Raw genomic sequence first — 18,719 nt, 5'->3', positions numbered from 1 at the left:
GGGTCTCTTCCTTTTAACAGACAATCTGTTTACGCCTTGTTTTGTGACAGAGCGAATCAAAACTTCTGATCTGTAGCGGGAAGACGTCTTCTTTGTGTGAAGAACAACACGCCCCTTTTACCATATGTCTTATGAGGGAAAGGATTCATACTTAGAAATATGAGATTTCCTGGAACAAATGCATATTATTGTACTTTGCAGTCAAGATTCGTCTCCGTGAGATGGAGAGGATTACAGAGACATCAATTATGACAGGTAAAGATTGGGGAAACATAACGTTACATTTATATGCATAATTACACACAAATAAAGTTTGATTAAACACACAATGAAATGGTCAGTATTTCCGTTATGGCATGTGAAGACACTTGAGAAACATAGGAATACATATCAACATTTTGGTAATGTCCTATGTGGGTAAGTCAATGGAAAATCTGGACGTGGCTCGCTGGGAATGATCTGCTATCCTCAGTCGTAAAGTTTTATGGTCTGAGGTAGGGTTACCACAAGGCACTATTGAGGAACTTCTTTCAGTGAACATTTAGAATTAAAGATTTTACTCTTAGCAACCCACATCTCTATTATAAAGCAAAGCTAATCACACACATACCTATCGGAAGGTATACATTCAAGAGACATATTTCTACATGAAATTGTACTCAAAGGAGGTTTTGTGTGTGTGTGTGGGGGGTGTGTGTGTGTGTGTGGGTCATGAGGTTGTAAAGTCACAGGGAGTCCATGCTGAAATGGGGGTTTTAGAGGAGATTGTCCAGAACAGGTTTCCTTTTGTGACTAAAATGTCCCTCTGGGGAGCAACAGATTGCAATTTTGACATGTCCAAGCAGACTTAGCGACGCCGTGGACAGACCCGTTGTCTAAAATGACAACGAGGGATGTGTTTGGAGACAAGGCATTACTAATTGGAACAGCATGTGACCGCATGTCAGGCATTGTCGCTACATTCCCCCTTTGTGTTGGATGAAGACTTGGAGATGGACTTCATCGAACAACAAATAGGCACAATGGATGGCAGGTGGATCATGATGGTCCAATAGCAGGTGGTTGCTAGGCTGGTGACTCAGTTCAAGTGAGGTTGAGGTGGTCGATGGCGTGGGACCCCCCTCTTTCAAGGTTCGTAGGAGATCGCCAGACACGGTTTCGTGAGCTTGGCTGTGGATGCTCACGTCTCGTTGAGTCTGGTACAGGATGAAAGCCAAGACGCGTGTCGGGGCGTGGTCGGTGACCGTGGAGATGCCCATCACAGTGTTAGACTTCCTGAGTGTGAGTCCTGCCTTGGTGATCAGGAGTCGGGCTGCTCTCTCTCCATGCGATGCCGGATCTGGTGATGTCCGATTGTGGCTGCTTTCTCGCGAACCACCACGGCATCCTGTTAGAGGAAAAAGGGAGAGAGAGAGAAAGGGAGGAAAAATTTCAGCGATGGATGTCCTTGGTTGGCTAGGACATCTTGTTGCTTCGCTGAGGTTGGTATGCCACATGCTTTGATGTGCCATGCGTGGCTTTTGTGCTGCGGTGTTCAACACATGAGGCGTCATTGGTGGCATAGGAAAGGTCTGTTCATCAGAGGCCCGCATGACCTTTCTTTGTACACAGCGGAGGTGGCGTAAGCGGCTCTGAGGCGTGCAGTGTAGTTGGTAAAGTTTGTTTGTGCTGTGTAGTCACTGCAATCGTGATGGTGGTAGGTATGTGGCGCAAACATTGGTCTGGTTACACAGCTGCAGGTCAGAGGTGACCTTGAAGCAGTAGGTGTCAGTGTTCGTTTTCTGTGTCGGTGTCAGACGTGGCTGCACTGTCTTCATCTGTTGTGTAAGAAGACTCTGGCTCACCAGGGTTCTGGAGAGAGAGGTTGCAGGTTCGACGGTCTGGGCTTGGAGTTCTGGACGGCGGATGATGCTGGTTCCAGAATCTTTCTGAACGCTCGGTCCGACGCTTTGGATGAGCACCGTCACAGTCGTGCTGCCACCTGCTGTCTGGCTCTGAGCAGTGCTCAGAGACGGAGTAAATGGTGTGTGTTTTGACAGTCTTTTCATCCATAGCCCTTTGCTTGGTGTAAGCCTTGTGGGCTAAGTCTCTGAGTTTTCGAGTAGACATGGTTCGTGGGCAGACGAGCACACCGAGATGTTTACTCACAGTGCTATGTAGATTTCGCAGAAACAACGTTCTAAAAGCTACATCTTCTTCCATATGTGGGGAGTTGATTGCTCTGAAGAATGTTTGTCGGAGTCGGCCATAGTAGGACTGTGGGTGTTCAAGTTGGGCCTGTTTGACGTCAAAGGCCGCGATAAACCCTTGGTCGGCCTCTGGGTCGGAGAATTCACGGATCAAAGCTTGTCGCAGCTGCTTGTAATCTGCTTTGACAGCCCCTGGTTGTCGATCCAGAAAACTACGCACTTCTCTATTTGCGGTTATTCGTAACAAGTACAACTTGTCCCAAGCTGTCACGTTAGCGACAGTTTGCAGGTGAAAATCAATGTCTTGAAGGTATGAATGAACACTGTGGTCTCCGGCAAAAGTAGGAATGTTTCTGGCCAGCTTGTCCAGGCTTGTTGGACGAGAGCTGTTGCTGGGGGCCCAATCCGTCTGGGGAGGATTCTGACCCTTTACAGCTCCGCCCCCTTCAGCCTTTGGATCTTGGCTGACAGGGTTGGGGTGGCTGATTGGGAGAAACTCTGTGAGGTGTGTTTCTCTGTTCCAGCCACTCTGCAATCTGTAAGCATGTTTTAGTTCTGCATGAACAGTGTCAAGTTCATCTTGGAGCTCGTGTCTCTGCTGAGCAAGCTGATGGATTTTAGTCTCTGCTCTCTCAAGGAGAGCTTCAGCCTGTTGGAGCCTTTCGTTGAGTTCCTTCCGGGTGAGTTCCTCCGACTGTTGTCTTTGGTCTGTGTGCCGATGAAGATCGTCTAGGGCATTTTGAAGTCTTTCAACTTCCTGTGGTAGCGTTGTGTCCGTCTCGTCCTCTTCCTCGGTCAGGAAGAGTAGCTGGTCTAGACGGCTCTGTGTGTGTGCTCGGCCCTCCAGGGCCTCTGTGGCCTGGAGCTGTAGTGCGGCTGCCTTCTGCTCCAGGTCGAGGTTGGTCCTTTCGCTGGCCCGAGCCTTGATGACGAGGTTGAGTGCGAGTTTTCCGAAGATTTTGGCCAACTGCTCGTGGTCGTACTTCTGGGTTGGATCGTAGGTCTCAAACTGGTCCAGGTCCTGAGGGTCAGCGGCGTCCTGTTGTAGTATGGTTGCCGTCATCTCTCTCAGCCATGTTTCGAGAGTGTGCCAGCGGACTGGGTGACTGGGTGAGCTCGACATCTCTGCTTACTGTGGTGAGAGAAGCACAGCACACACAAAAAGAGACAAAATGCAAGTTTGTTTTAGGGTCAAATGAGCTATACTCATACGGGCTATGCCGTCTATGAGAATTTCGGGGCTAACTGATAGTTAGCGGAGCCAATTTCGTGGGTATGGATAAAACCCACAATAGAGATTTTGACAGGCGGTAGCCTGGGGGTCGTCTAATGACGCCGGCTTTGATCGTTACTCTATTCACTTTCCTGGGGTCTCTCTTAGGTTCTGTCTGTAAGTGAAATGAGAGAAACAAATCACAACAGAAATGGAGAAAAATTTAAATAAAAACAAAGTTGAAGGTAGGGAAGATCAAAGGGAAACACAACACAAGGAAGTGAATTGGTCTGCAATGAAATGTCACAAACAATAACACGGGGAGTGTTATAAAATAAAAATAAAGAGGCCTAAGCCTATAAACACTGACTGAGTCCTGCCAATAGATACACAATAAGGGATTAAGATGTTAGACTTAATGTAAATTAAGGCTTTCTGGTTTCATCAAATTGAGTAAATATGTATGCAGGAGTCCGAGGCAAAGGCTTTACTAAAATAGTGATACAACAAAAGGGAAATTATGATAACTGATGGTGATTTATCAGAATAACCTTTTTTTTCGAACTTCACTTAAAGTGTGACAGTCAAAAACAGGGAAAAAAAAGGAAATGTCTAACTCCAAATAATATCAGCATAAGCTAAGCTTTGAATGCAGTTAAGTATTTGAGAGAGAAAATGAATGCAGAGAGAGAAAAAGAAATTGAAAGCAGGTATTATCTGATTGTGCTCGCGCAGGCTGACGTCAGTGGGAGGCGACGCTCACGCAGAATGACGTCGGTGGGGGGCGCGTGATTTGAGAACTGCCACACACCTAGAGGCTGCCCTCTAGTGTCGGTCAGTGGCGTGATTCAGCAGATTTTTTCTGTGGGATCACGAGTATTTTGCGCTCTGTTGCATGCGGAAAATTACACGAGTTTCATAACATGTGACTAATAGGAATTACACATCTATTTAATTACACATTATATATGAAACGGTTTACAATAAAACAGGAATTAGCATCTGTTTACTTATTACATTATACACAAAAATGGTTTACGTAAAAGCAGGTATTAAAACTTCTTGTTTTAATTAATAGAGCTGTAAACAGGGATTATCTTCTGTTTTATTAACAGCTATGAACAGGTATTATCTTCTGTTCATTACAGGAACAGGAATTATGCGTCTGCTAATCTCCCATAAGCATTAATCAAACTAGCACTTTATGATAATGCGTAGGTTTACGAAATTGGATCGCGAGGCCAATTTCTGACCAGGAGCTTATCGTTAACGTATTGTATATCATAAGGCCTATTACGACTGAAAAACTGAGTCACTGCTCAGGCCAGATTTACGTCTTCGTCCTAAAAGAGATTCCTTGTCTTCATTTAGTCGGTTTAAATCGTATTACATGAACTAACTGTAAAGAGTTTTGCTTCGTCTTTACAGAGACAAATGTAATATCATGAACTGCAGTTTTAGCACTTAACAGTGATTAAAAATGCTTAGACATTTTTGAAACTGTTAATTTGCAGAGCTGAGCTGGCTTTGTGCCTGCCTTCAGCTGGGTGAGTTCGCCTTAGCGACTTACCTCACAAATTCAAAATAATTTTATAATTTATTAATACCAATAATACACATTCACTGAAACTGAATTTTGCCCACCAAATAAAGTTTGAAACTGCCAAAAATTACTCCACCATTAATGTAACGAATACGACTCTGGGCAAATATGAATTAGCTCAAGAATATGGGGAATTCTGGGAATATTAATATTTATGACTCATGGTCATAATTCAGTAATATGGTAACAATAATGTTTCATAGTTTGGAGGGGCTCAATCGCTTCTGTAAATGTTCTCTGCACGCGCTGTGCGTTTGAAAAGCAAAACGCGCCAAACATTAGGCTTCATGTTTTTACTCCAATCTCATTTCAACGAATGGAAACATTAGAAGTAACATGATTATCCATATATTTTTCTCTAGTGTAGTTGTTACTTAAGTGTTTATTTTTAACGATTTATAGGCCACCTGCTATAGGCTATTGTTATTATTATTTTATGCAGCCCTACACGTATATGCATAAGGCACAACGAACCTGGTTATCATTATATATATATATATATATATATATATATATATATATATATATACGGCTTGCTGTGGAACGTGTCCCTTTTTATGCAATATTTCTCACAAACAAATGTCGCGCTCTCAGCGCTCTCCAAACACAATCTCTTTCAAATAGCTTCTTGATAACAATTTCTTTGACTCTCTGTAACCAGCAGCGTGCACACGATTCAACAGCCACTCTCTTGCTTCTTCTTCTTCTTCTTCTTTATTGTTTATTGGCGGTTGGCAAACCAGCTTTTGGTGCATTTCCGCCACCTACTGGGATGGAGTGTGAATACCTAGGATGATGGAATGGAAAACTACTATCTAGTAACAAAAAAAAAAAAAAAAAAAAAAAATTATTTGTTTAAACTTATATTCTGTGTATCAACCGTGTATCTCTCAAATATTTAAATAAAATAGGGTACACTTTTGGTTGTATCTGTGCACTTTGAAATAAATCTTTTATTGCTAGCTGAACTTTCAGTTCCTTTAGATCTTCCACAAGTTGAACTCGTTCATCATTATATGCTTGACACTGAACAATCACATGCTCCACTGTTTCTGCCACCCCACAATGGATGCCACTCTCTTGCTTCACACTTCCAGGTAGCTTTTATCTGGTTCCCCACGGCAATTACTGCAACGAGATCCAGGTGTACGTCATTATGCACTTGACCTACTTACGTGCCACTCGTCTCCCAACTCTATCTCCTGTCACAGACGTCGCTGAACCACGCCCCCTCGCCACACTATAGTTTCTCTTTTTTTACAGGGACCAGATGAGTCTCTGTACATGACCATGGTAAAATGAAAAATCAAACATCTTGGAAATGACAGGTATGTACTATGTTTGTAACGGTCACCAGCTGGAGTGCCCTTGAGAGACACCAGAGGGTACTCCACACCAGACTATTATCACTCCCTCACAAACTACATTTCCCATAACTCACTGCCCGGACTCATCATCACTGATTGCATTCACCTGTGTCTCATTACCCTGTTAGTCTCAGCTTATTTATACCACGTTCACTCATTCACTCACTGCAAAGTTTTGTATGTTGTTGCACTGCACTTCTGAGCGTTTTCCCTGGTTTTCTTGTCTCTTGGTTTTTTGGATTTCTTGCCTGTCCCGTGGATTACTCTTGTGCCTCTGACCACTGCCTGTTTTGTTTTGTTTTGTTTTGTTTTGTTTTGTTTGTTTGTTTGTTTGTTTGTTTGTTTGGACTGTCTTCCTGTGCTTGACCCTCTGCTTGCTGGATTACGATTCTGGATAACCCCTTTAATAAAAGCTGCTTTTTGGATCATCTACCCTCGTGTCTCGGAGCAGTTCGTAACAGAAAACTTTGCAGAAAATAGATCCAGCAGCCGAGAACTCACCAAGAATAATCCAGCAGCACAGATTATGCGTCTCCGTCAGGGAGCCCGGCCCATTGAGGAATATATCATTGACTTTATTAAGCTGGCACATTTAACATTTTTTGATGAAGTTTGCCTAATGATATTTTTCCATGGATGACTATCCGAGCCGCTCAGCTCCCTTATGCCACTTCATCACCCTAGCTGGAGTCTTAAACAGTATATTGTCAATGCTCTTTTGCTGGCCGGTTCACCTCTCACTTTGGGTTTGCAGAGGAGCCCCGCAAACTGACAGTATCCCCTCAGCCTGAGCTTCACGTTATGTCTGCCGAGCCAGAGACTGTTCATGTCACGTCTGTCGAGCCAGTGTCTCCGGACAAGATGGCCGCTGCCAATCCAGAGACTGTTCACGTCACGTCTGCCGAGCCAGAGACTGCTCACCTCACACCTGCCGAGCCAGTGTCTCCGGGGACAAGATGGCCGCCGCCGAGCCAGTGTCTCCGGACAAGATGGCCGCCGCCGAGCCAATGTCTCCGAACAAGATGGCCGCCACCGAGCCAGTGTCTCCAGACAAGATGGCCGCCGCCGAGCCAGTGTTTCCGGACAAGATGGCCGCAGCCGAGCCAGTGTCTCCGGACAAGATGGCCGCCGCCGAGCCAGTGTCTCCGGACAAGATGGCCGCCGCCGAGCCAGTGTCTCCGGACAAGATGGCCGCCGCCGAGCCAGTGTCTCCGGACAAGATGGCCGCCGCCGAGCCAGTGTCTCCGGACAAGATGGCCGCCGCCGAGCCAGTGTCTCTGGACAAGTTGGCCGCAGCCGAGCCAGTGTCTCCGGACAAGATGGCCGCCGCTGAGCCAGTGTCTCCGGACAAGATAGCCGCGGCCGCAGCCGAGCCAGTGTCTCCGGACAAGATGGCCGCCGCCAAGCCAGTGTCTCCGGACAAGATGGCCGCCGCCGAGCCAGTGTCTACAGACAAGATGGCCGCCTCCGAGCCAGTGTCTCCGAACCTCAGCAGAGATGGCCACCGACACGCCTGAACCTGAGCCCTCAGCAGAGATGGCCGCCGACATGCCTGAACCTGATCCCTCAGCAGATATGGCTGCTGCCACGCTGTTCATGTCACGTCTGTCGAGCCAGTGTCTCCGGACAAGATGGCCGCTGCCAATCCAGAGACTGTTCACGTCACGTCTGCCGAGCCAGAGACTGCTCACCTCACACCTGCTGAGCCAGTGTCTCCGGCGACAAGATGGCCGCCGCCGAGCCAGTGTCTCTGGACAAGATGGCTGCAGTCGAGCCAGTGTCTCCGGACAAGATGGCCGCAGCCGAGCCAGTGTCTCCGGACCTCAGCAGAGATGGCCACCGACACGCCTGAACCTGAACCCTCAGCAGAGATGGCCGTCGACATGCCTGAACCTGATCCCTCAGCAGATATGGCTGCTGCCACGCTGTCTGTTCCTGTCCCTGAGCCGGTGTCTGCTCCTGTTCCTGAGCTGGTGTCTGTTCCTCTTCCTGAGCCGGTGTCTGTTCCTGTTCCTGAGCCGGTGTCTGTTCCTGCCCATAACCCCATAGCCGCCCCCAAGGAAAGGTTTGGGGAGGGGGGGGCAGGAGGTCCCTTGTTAGGCCCATGGAAGCCGCGCCGCCATGGTCTCCTGAACTGTCTGGTCCACCCTGTAGCCCTGAACTGCCAGGTCTGCCTGGTCCCCCGAACCGTCTGCTATGCCCTGGCCGCCTGAAGGGTTGTCTCCTCCCTGGCCGTCTGCACAGCCTGCTCCTCCCTGGCCTCCCATCTTGCTGCAGTCTCCAGGTCCTCTTCCGCTCCATGGGCCTAGCCCTCCATCCCGCCCCCAGGTCCGCCTCCGCTCCACCTCCCTCCTGGACAATTTTAGAGCGTCTGGAAGCTGCTCCTTTGAGGGGGGTCTATGTAACGGTCACCAGCTGGAGTGCCCTTGAGAGCCACCAGAGGGTAATCCACACCAGACTATTATGACTCCCTCACAAACTACATTTCCCATAACTCACTGCCCGGACTCATCATCACTGATTGCATTCATCTGTGTCTCATCACCCTGTTAGTCTCAGCTTATTTATACCATGTTCACTCATTCACTCACTGCGAAGTTTTGTATGTTGTTGCACTGCACTTCTGAGCATTTTCCCTGGTTTTCTTGTCTGTCCCGTGGATTACTCTTGTGTAATCCTCTGACCCCTGCCTGTTTTGTTTTGTCTGTTTGTTTGTTTGTTTGTTTGTTTGTTTGTTTGTTTGGACTGTCTTCCTGTGCTTGACCCTCTGCTTGTTGGATTACGATTCTGGATAACCCCTTTAATAAAAGCTGCTTTTGGATCCTCTACCCTCGTGTCTCGGAGCAGTTCGTAACAATGTTTCATGAATGGCACAAAGTTATGTGACTGTTCAAGTCTCTGTCTTTAGATCTGTGTGTTCAATAATGTGCTTTTTTGTCCTTTGTTGTGTATCTTTGGATTATGTTGTATTGTAAATAAATCCAAACAATCAAAAAGCCATTCTTTTTTAAATCTCTCCTCATTCTTTGTGCAAGGTTCCTCATAATGATAGGGCCTGATAGCACCTGATAGGGCCATTATGGGAGGGTCTTTGTCTTTTTTAGGTATGAAACACATCAATATTCATGATGATCGCATAAAGCTTTCTTACACAAAACATCTTACAAAGTTTAAATCAATATATTGTCTTATCTGAATGAGTAGGCAGGATGGTTTTCACATAGTTTTAAAGCAAATATTCTAGGCTACGTGATGCAAGTTTCAAAAGTCTTGTACAGCAATAATCAGTATGGGTTTCATGACCTTATTTCAGTGACAATTTTCTTTTTCTTTTTTCAAAAACAGAGGATTTTTTTCTCTTCAAGTAACTAGTCAGTGTTCATTTAAAATTCCAAACACACTGAAATGGGCATAATCTCGAATAATCTGATAAAGCCATTAAAGTTGTGCGTATCGTGCACACGCCTGATTTTTATGTGGGCAAGACTTGAGACTAAAGAAACGCAATAGGTTTTGTTCTGGGTTTTGAGAATTGTTTATATCTCACAATGCTGACTTTATTTCTCACAATTGCATGTTTACATCTCACATTTATGAAAAAAAAAGAAAAAAAAGAAAAAAAAAAGTCTGAATCGTGAGATAAAAAGTCACAATTGCCTTTTGTGTTTTTTATTCCGTGGCAGAAACAAGCTTTTTGGGGACAGGATGAGAAACAGAGCAAGAAAATGAGAGGAAAAAGAATGATAGAGTATGATAGAAATGACAGTCGAAGAGAAGGTACAGCTAATATAGTATTATTGTATAAATATATTTTTGTAAATGCAACAGTTAGTATCAGTCATTACTTGTCGGATAAGATTAGACATAGTATGTTTATCAGGGAGCCACTAGAAAGTTATTCCATAATTCTTTAATCCTTTATTCCTCCAGTGAGCAAACCAGAGGAAGAAAAAGAAACAAAAAGTTCATACCGGTGTTGGATAAAGGATAAAGACAAATACTGATTTGATGATGATGATGATGATGATGATGATGTTTATGTTCAGACTCTCAGGTCACTGTTGGATATGCACTTCTATTCACTTCACAGATAAATATCTAGTGGAGGTTGAGAAGAGAGACTGATCCTTTGAGTGTACAGTAGTGTCTAGAAGAGCTTGATAAATGCTTCGTTCAGTTTATTCATTCATTAAATTACCTGATTTTTTAAAGGTGGTTTAAACCCGTTTTCTTTTTTTAAGATTAGTAGTTTAAATAAAAGTTTTTTTTTTTAAATCTATATCTTTAATAAGTCAAATGTAAACGGTGCTGTATTACCATTGTGCATGAAATTTACTATATATATATATATATATATATATATATATATATATATATATATACATATATATATATATATGTATATATATATATATATATATATATATATATATATATATATATATATATATATATATATATATACACATATATATATTTATATATATATATATATATATATATATATATATATATATATACATACATAAACCTACCATTATGAAATATGACCACATACAACATGGACAAATGCAGAAATGCAGACACAGGGCAAAGATGGCAACACTGTATATGTTTTTACACAAACATATCACACAAACACATATCTGAACATATTTATTTCAGCTCATTATAACAGAAAAAATTGTGGCCACAATTCAATTGAAATATTTTTCATTGTCTTTTTTTCTTAAAAAAAAGATTACTTTGTATTTAAAGATAATGGTGTAGTTGACTTAGTCATTTTAAGGCCTTCAAGAGAGCAAAAATGTTACTCACTGTTACTCACACATGTACATGTTATCAATGTATACAGAACAGAATATTTAAACTATTCACAAACATAGGTGTTGCACAGATTCTGGTGTCATCTAATGTTTGATAAGGAAGTGCTTAACACAAGAACCCTAACTATTACATTCATAGACAGACGGAATTTATAATTGTGCTTCATGCAAGAGTGTAAGTGATCATATCTCTTCTGGGAACAGATTTAAGTATGCCGATGAAGGTTCACATATTTTCAGTGTCAAAATGTATTTTGCTGACACTCTAAACCATTGATAAAACATTGCATATATAAGTGGATTCATACAGGAATTCAAGCACATCATCCATAACATTACATCAATTATAAGAGTGCCATTTTCGTCTTGCCCAAAAGAAAGACTAACTATGTAGTACGGCATCCAGCAAAGAAGATAAACCAGTACTACAATCCCTAAGGTTCTTGCAGCCTTTTTTTCAGATTTGGCCTTTTTTTCTGTGACTGAATTTAAATGCTTAGCTTGCCGTTTTGCTACAAAGCAGATTTTCACATATAAAGGAATAATTATGCAACAAGGAGCCACTAAACAAACAAAAGCATCTGTTATAATATTTTCCAATGTAACAACAAGTATGCATTCTCCAATACATGTGTGGTTCCTCTCTGGATACCGTAAAAAATCATACACCAGATAAAACGCATAAAAGAAGTTGAGTAACCAGTTTACAAAAATAGAAACAACAGCTCTGTTATTATTGACTCTTATTGGATATCGCAAAGGGTCAGTCACAGCAATGTATCGATCCACAGAAATAATAATCATATTACAAAGAGATACATCGACAATAATATAAAGAATAAGAAGGAATATTGGGCAAAATATTTCTCCAAAGTACCAGCATGGCTCAATCAGTTTTATTCCCTGCACTGGCAAGAGAATCAGTCCTGCGATCAGATCAGCCACTGCCAGAGAGAAGATCAGCACATTGGTGGGAGTGTGGAGCTGCTTGAAGTGCGAGATGGAGATGATCACCAACAGGTTCAGAAACACGGTGAACACTGATGTTACAGCGAAGAAAGTGTACACAATAATGTACTCTGCTTCAGGTCGGATACTTCTGGTACAAGACAAATTGTTGTTTGGAAAGCAGTATTGGATTGTTTGATTTTCCATGTTTGTCAGTCCCCAGTTGGATAGATTCTGTGTGAGGATGCTTGTTAGTTTAGCCCCCTGGTCCTTGTCACTGACACGACTCAGTTTTATACGTACAGAAAGCACAGCGACCACCCCATTCAACAATACAACCCCTCAAATCCACCCACTACTTAAATATGCATAGACCTGATCAATCTGATCTATACAATATAGTGGATTAGCGAATATAATAAAGCTAGTTTACTCTTACATTCTGCCTATGTAAGACAGCATCTGTTCTAACAAACAGCAGGCAAGTGCACTACTGTAAGAGCAATAAGTCCAATCCATCGCCTTCCATTCCACTCAAAATTATATCCATGTTAACATACAATAAAAATTAAAGATTGAATATGGATATTTTCACATTTCCAGTATAGGGCTACCACCAATTTATGTCCCTGGAAATAATCTCAAGAAAGGAGCTTTGAAATATTATTAGACTGTTATGCAAAGGCAGAATAGAATAATTCATTTAGTCAAAATTGAATTATGACCACAATTTGTCCTCATAAACTATGATCTGTCCTTTGACAGCTTTGGTTAAACTATGCTTAGATTAAGACAGGGTTGTACAATGCTGCTCCTGGAGGGCCACTGTCCTACAAAGGTTAGCTCCAACTTGCCTCAATAGTAAGCATGTTATTGTTATATAAACTTTACATTGTAGCAACTAGTCAAACTGGTGCCAGACTAAAAAGTACGTTATGAAATGAGATTGGAGTAAAAAGCCTATTGCTAAATTTATATACATGTACACAAGGATGTTTTTATGTTCGATAATAAAACACAGCATGATATTAAAGTAGGCTAGTATGAGTGTTTACTCTAATATGGTTAATATTATAATGTTTAGACCCATGTTTACTGTTAAATACTGTGTTTGTGAATATATGCTCAAATGTAGATATGTGTAATATGGTAACAATAATGTTTCATAGTTTGGAGGGGCTCGATCGCTTCAGTAAATGTTCTCTGTATGCGTTGTGAGTTTGAGTCACTCGCGCTGTGCGTTTGAAAAGCAAAACGCGCCAAACATTAGGCTTCATGTTTTTACTCCAATCTCATTTCAACGAATGGAAACATTAGAAGTAACATGATTATCCATATATTTTTCTCTAGTGTAGTTGTTACTTAAGTGTTTATTTTTAACGATTTATAGTCCACCTGCTATAGGCTATTGTTATTATTATTTTATGCAGCCCTACACGTATATGCATAAGGCAGAACGAACCTGGTTCCCTTTCGTTGTCACTCCGAGTTACGTCGGATGACGACGATTGGGGTTTCGCTTAGAAAGCCTATCATCTTCGAGTATATAAAACGAGCCAATGGCAATGAAATGCCATGGGTCTGCGGAATTTGCATAGCGTAACTCCGCCCCACCCTGGGGGTATATAAGGAAGTGCGCTGGCAACATGCAGATATGTTTTCGCTTCGGAGCCAAGTTGATGTACTTCACTCCACAGCCAATCCTGAGATTCATCTCTTCATTCTCTTCGAGACGAGCCTCTCTCCAAGTGTTGGTGTGACAGCGAGTTCCAGCGAGTGCACATTCCCTGCTTATCTGTGCAGTGATTTGCCAGTGTGTGTGTGTTCTCTCCCTGGTCGCTTCAGCATTTGTGGAGAAATCTCCTTTCTAAAAGAGCTTGCACGCGGCACGTCTTTTTAAAGATGCCTCGCCCGTGCACTTCTGGTTGCAGTCTTCTCATTTCTGACTCTAATGGGCACAATCGGTGTCTTGTGTGTCTGGGTGTAGAGCACGCTAAGGCAGCGTTTGTGGATGAGTCATGTTCCCATTGCGGGAACATGCCCATCGCACGGTTGCGGTCGAGACTCAATGACCTTCATGGTAGAGTCCCCTCATCCGCACCCCGATCTACTGGCTCCACGAGAGCTGGTACTTCGGCTGGCGGCCAGGGTGACCTGAGGGTTACGGTGTGGAACAAAGCGCCGACTATTCCACGCTCCACACCGTCCTCTAGCGCCGTGCAACCCGCGAGTGTTTCGAATGAGCCCGCGGTACAGTCCTCTGACTTGCCGCGGGTCTCATTCGGCGCTCCAGAGGAAGATGTGATGTTGATCGCTGCGTCACAAGGTGGGCAAGAGTCCTTAAGAAGTGAGGATTCAGCTGTGCTGCCACCTTCGGGTGTGCCAGCATTGCCCGAGTCTGATCCCGAGATGACTGCCATGCTTTCCTGGGCAGCCGCGGCCATCGGTCTTGAGTGGTCCCCGCCACCTGGTCCGGTGCGCTCGCGGCTGGACGATTGGTTTTTGGGTGCCGCCGCTGATCCTCGTCAGCGCGCGACCCCAATGCCTTTCTTCCCGGATGTGCATGAGGAGGTCACGAGGTCCTGGAAGGCACCATTGTCTTCCCGTGATCGCTCGGCGACCTCCTCCGCCTTGCCTCCTCTCGATCAGGCGGCCTCCAAAGGGTACACTGGGGTTCCCCAGGTTGAACGCTCTGTTGCGATGCAACTGTGTCCTCAGAGTGCTTCTTCCCGCGGTGACCCAAAGCACCCCTCCAAAGCCTGTAGGTTCTCCTCCACCCTTGTGGCGAAGGCCTATTGAGCTGCGGGGCTGGCGGCCTCCTCACTGCATGCCATGGCGACACTCCAGGTCTACCAGGCCCAGATGTTGCGTGACATGCACGAGGGGAGGACTGACCCAGGGCTCTTTGATGAGCTGCGTGCCGCCACCGACCTTGCTCTCCGAGCAACGAAGGTGACCGCACGCTCCCTGGGTCAGGTGATGTCCACTTGCGTGGTCCAGGAGAGACATCTGTGGCTCAACCTGGCCAATATGCGTGAGGCCGAGCGAACCCGGTTCCTCGACACTCCCATATCCCAGGCTGGCCTCTTCGGCGGAGCGGTTGAGGACTTTGCCCAGCAGTTCTCGACCGCCCAGAAGCAGACTGAGGCTCTCAAACACGTCCTGCCCCGACAGCCCGCTGCTGCCTCCACCCAGCCGTCGGCACAGGTGCCTCAGTCTGCTCGCCGCCGAGGGCGCCCTCCTACGGCTCCCGCCCCTTCTGCACGGCCCCAGCAGCAGCCTCCATCCGGGTCGCGCCATGGAGGACGTCGTAGGAGGGCGCCACAGCCCTCTCCCGCCCTGTGCCCCGCTAAACGCCAGGCCAAGCGACGCTCCTGAGACGGGCTGCTCAGAGATGGCGTTGAGTTCTTCCCAGGAAACGGTAGCAGGGCCGCTCCTTCCCCCAGTGGAGGGCCGGGGGAGAATCCTTGATTTTCCCCACCCCGCTGCTCGTCCCACGACGGGCAGCACCCTAATGTGGTTAAAGAAAGAACTCACTTCCCCATCTCTGAGCACACAGAGTGTCCGGATGACAGTGCGCGCCGCTCACGAGCCTCGCCACTCTTGTCCCCCTCTGTCGCCAGTTCCCTGGCAGAGCATGCCCCCGTGGGACGCTGGTCCTCCCCTGGCCTCCTCTGGCAGGACGCAGCTAATGACCGTGCCCCCGCACCGGGCCGCTATGCCACCCACGCCTGGGCCGGTCATTCTGCCTCGCTGCACCACCGAGGGTACGTCTGTGGTCTGCATGACCCCGCTGATACAGTTCCTGGAAGCCTGGTTAGAACTTCCCAGGCTGTCCCGCTGGGTCGCGAGGACCATCAGGCTCGGCTACGCGATTCATTTCGCGCGGTCTCCTCCCCGCTTCAAGGGAGTCCGCTTCACTTTGGTCGGTGGCAATGCCCCGGTTATGAGAGCGGAGGTCGCTACCTTACTGGCGAAGGGTGCGATCGAGACTGTCCCTCCAGCCGAAATGAGGTCCGGCTTTTACAGCCCCTACTTCATTGTACCGAGGAAATCCGGTGGGTTACGACCAATCCTCGACTTGCGCGTCTTGAACCGCTCCCTTCACAGGATGCCGTTCAAGATGCTCACTGCCAAACGAATTTTCGAGTGCATACGGCCGCAGGATTGGTTTGCAGCGATCGACCTGAAGGACGCCTACTTCCATGTCTCCATTCTTCCTCGACACAGACCGTTTCTACGGTTTGCTTTCGAGGGGCAGGCATACCAGTACGCGGTTCTCCCTTTCGGGCTAGCCCTGTCTCCTCGCGTCTTCACGAAGGTCGTCGAGGCAGCCCTTGTTCCCCTTCGGGAACACGGGGTTCGCATCCTGAACTATCTCGACGACTGGCTGATACTAGCTCACTCTCGAGACCAGGTTTGCGAACACAGGGACCTAGTGCTCCGGCACCTAGCTCGTCTGGGCCTTCGGGTCAACTGGGAGAAGAGCAAACTCTGCCCCGTGCAGAGGATCTCTTTTCTCGGTATGGAGATCGACTCGGTCGCCATGTGCGCGCAGTTTACGAGCGAGCGCGCGCAGTCACTGCTGACTTGCCTTCGTCAGTTCGAGGGCAAGAGTGTGGTTCCACTGAAACTATTTCGGAGGCCCCTGGGGCATATGGCATCCGCAGCCGCAGTCACACTGCTCGGGTTGCTTCATATGAGTCCCGAGGTGGGCATGGCATCACGGCATGCTCCGAGTCCCAGTGACTCCGACCTGCCGTCAGACCTTCACCCCGTGGTCAAACCTCAGTTTTCTTCGGGCCGGAGTGCCCTTGGAACGAGTTTCCAGGCATGTTGTTGTATCAACCGATGCCTCCACCATGGGCTGGGGCGCCATGTGCAATGGACATGCTGCCGCGGGCTCCTGGACAGGACCCCAGCGCCTTTGGCATGTCAATTGCCTCGAGTTGTTGGCTGTACGTCTTGCCCTGCACCGCTTCCATGCGTTGCTCAGGGGTCAACACGTATTAGTCCGATCAGACAATGCCGCGACTGTAGCGTACATCAACCGTCAAGGTGGTCTGTGCTCCCGCCGTATGTCACAACTCGCCCGCCACCTCCTCATATGGAGTCAGAAGCATCTGAGGTCGCTTTGTGCCATTTATATCCCGGGAGACCTGAACCAGGCGGCCGTCGAGCTGTCTCGGCTTCGGCCTCTCGCTGGAGATTGGCGACTCCATCCCCAGACGGTCCAGCTGATCTGGGACCAGTTCGGGGACGCACAGGTAGACCTGTTTGCCTCCCACGACTCGTCCCACTGCGGCCTGTTTTATTCCCTGACCGAGGGCATGCTCGGCACGGATGCACTGGCGCACAGCTGGCCGCGGGGCCTCCGCAAGTATGCGTTTCCCCCAGTGAGCCTTCTTGCGCAGACTTTGCGCAAGATCAGTGAGGACGAGGAGCAGGTAATTTTGGTTGCCCCGTACTGGCCCAACCGCACCTGGTTCTCAGAACTAGTACTCCTCGCGACAGCACCTCCCTGGCCAATTCCTCTGAGGAAGGACCTGCTTTCTCAGGGACGGGGCACCTTATGGCACCCTCGTCCCGATCTTTGGAGCCTCCACGTGTGGCTCCTGGACGGGAAGAGGCAGGTTTGAGTACCCTACCACCAGCGGTGGTGGCTACCATCACTTCCGCTAGAGCGTCGTCCACGAGACATGCCTATGCGTTGAAGTGGAACCTCTTCGTCAACTGGTGTTCTTCTAAAAATCTAGAACCCACGAAATGCCCCATCAGTGTCGTGCTTTCCTTCCTGCAAGAAGGGTTGGAGCGAAGGCTGTCTCCCTCCACCCTGAAAGTGTATGTTGCCGCTATTGCCGCACATCACGACGCAGTTGATGGTAAGTCCTTGGGGAAGCACGACCTGATCGTCAGGTTCCTGAGGGGAGCGAGGAGACTGAATCCTCCTCGTCCTCCCCTCGTACCCTCTTGGGACCTCTCAGTGGTTTTAACTGCCCTGCAGAGTGCTCCCTTTGAGCCTCTGCAATCAGTGGAGCTTAAGTTCCTGTCAATGAAGACAGCGCTCCTGGTTGCATTGGCCTCCATCAAGAGGGTAGGGGACCTGCAGGCATTTTCGGTTGACGAAGCGTGCCTGGAATTCGGACCGGCTAACTCTCACGTGATCCTGAGACCCCGGCCTGGATATGTGCCCAAGGTTCCCACCACACCCTTTCGAGACCAGGTGGTGAACCTGCAAGCGCTGCCTTTGGAGGAGGCAGACCCAGCCTTGGCACTGCTCTGTCCAGTACGCGCACTCCGTGCTTACGTTGACAGAACGCAGTGTTTCAGGACCTCAGACCAGCTCTTAGTCTGTCATGGTGGGAAGCTGAAGGGAAAGGCTCTCTCCAAGCAAAGGTTGTCTCACTGGATAGTGGACGCCATTGCTTTGGCATACCAGCAGCAAGGTCGACCATGCCCCCTTGGTGTGACGGCCCACTCCACCCGGAGTGTGGCATCCTCTTGGGCTTTAGCGCATGGCGCCTCGCTAACAGACATCTGCAGAGCTGCAGGCTGGGCGACACCTAACACATT

The 18,719-nt window shown here is 47.1% G+C and overlaps 1 protein-coding gene across 1 annotated transcript; it reads right to left on the bottom strand.

The window, feature by feature from the left end:
• Positions 1 to 11,381: 11,381 nt before the first annotated feature.
• LOC307149469 (trace amine-associated receptor 13c-like) lies at positions 11,382 to 15,432 on the bottom strand (the record flags this gene model as incomplete). The annotated part of the gene is made up of 2 exons (XM_079855813.1): positions 11,382 to 12,423; positions 15,392 to 15,432. The coding sequence occupies 2 exons, from the start codon at positions 15,430 to 15,432 to the stop codon at positions 11,382 to 11,384; spliced, it is 1,083 nt and encodes a 360-aa protein (XP_079711939.1).
• Between the last annotated feature and the right edge of the window lie 3,287 nt (positions 15,433 to 18,719).

Source organism: Squalius cephalus, assembly GCF_949319135.1.
Source record: "Squalius cephalus genome assembly, chromosome: 21".
Lineage (NCBI taxonomy): Eukaryota > Metazoa > Chordata > Actinopteri > Cypriniformes > Leuciscidae > Squalius > Squalius cephalus.
The sequence above is the reverse complement of the archived record's forward strand: the minus strand, read 5'-3'. Positions and strand labels throughout refer to the sequence as shown.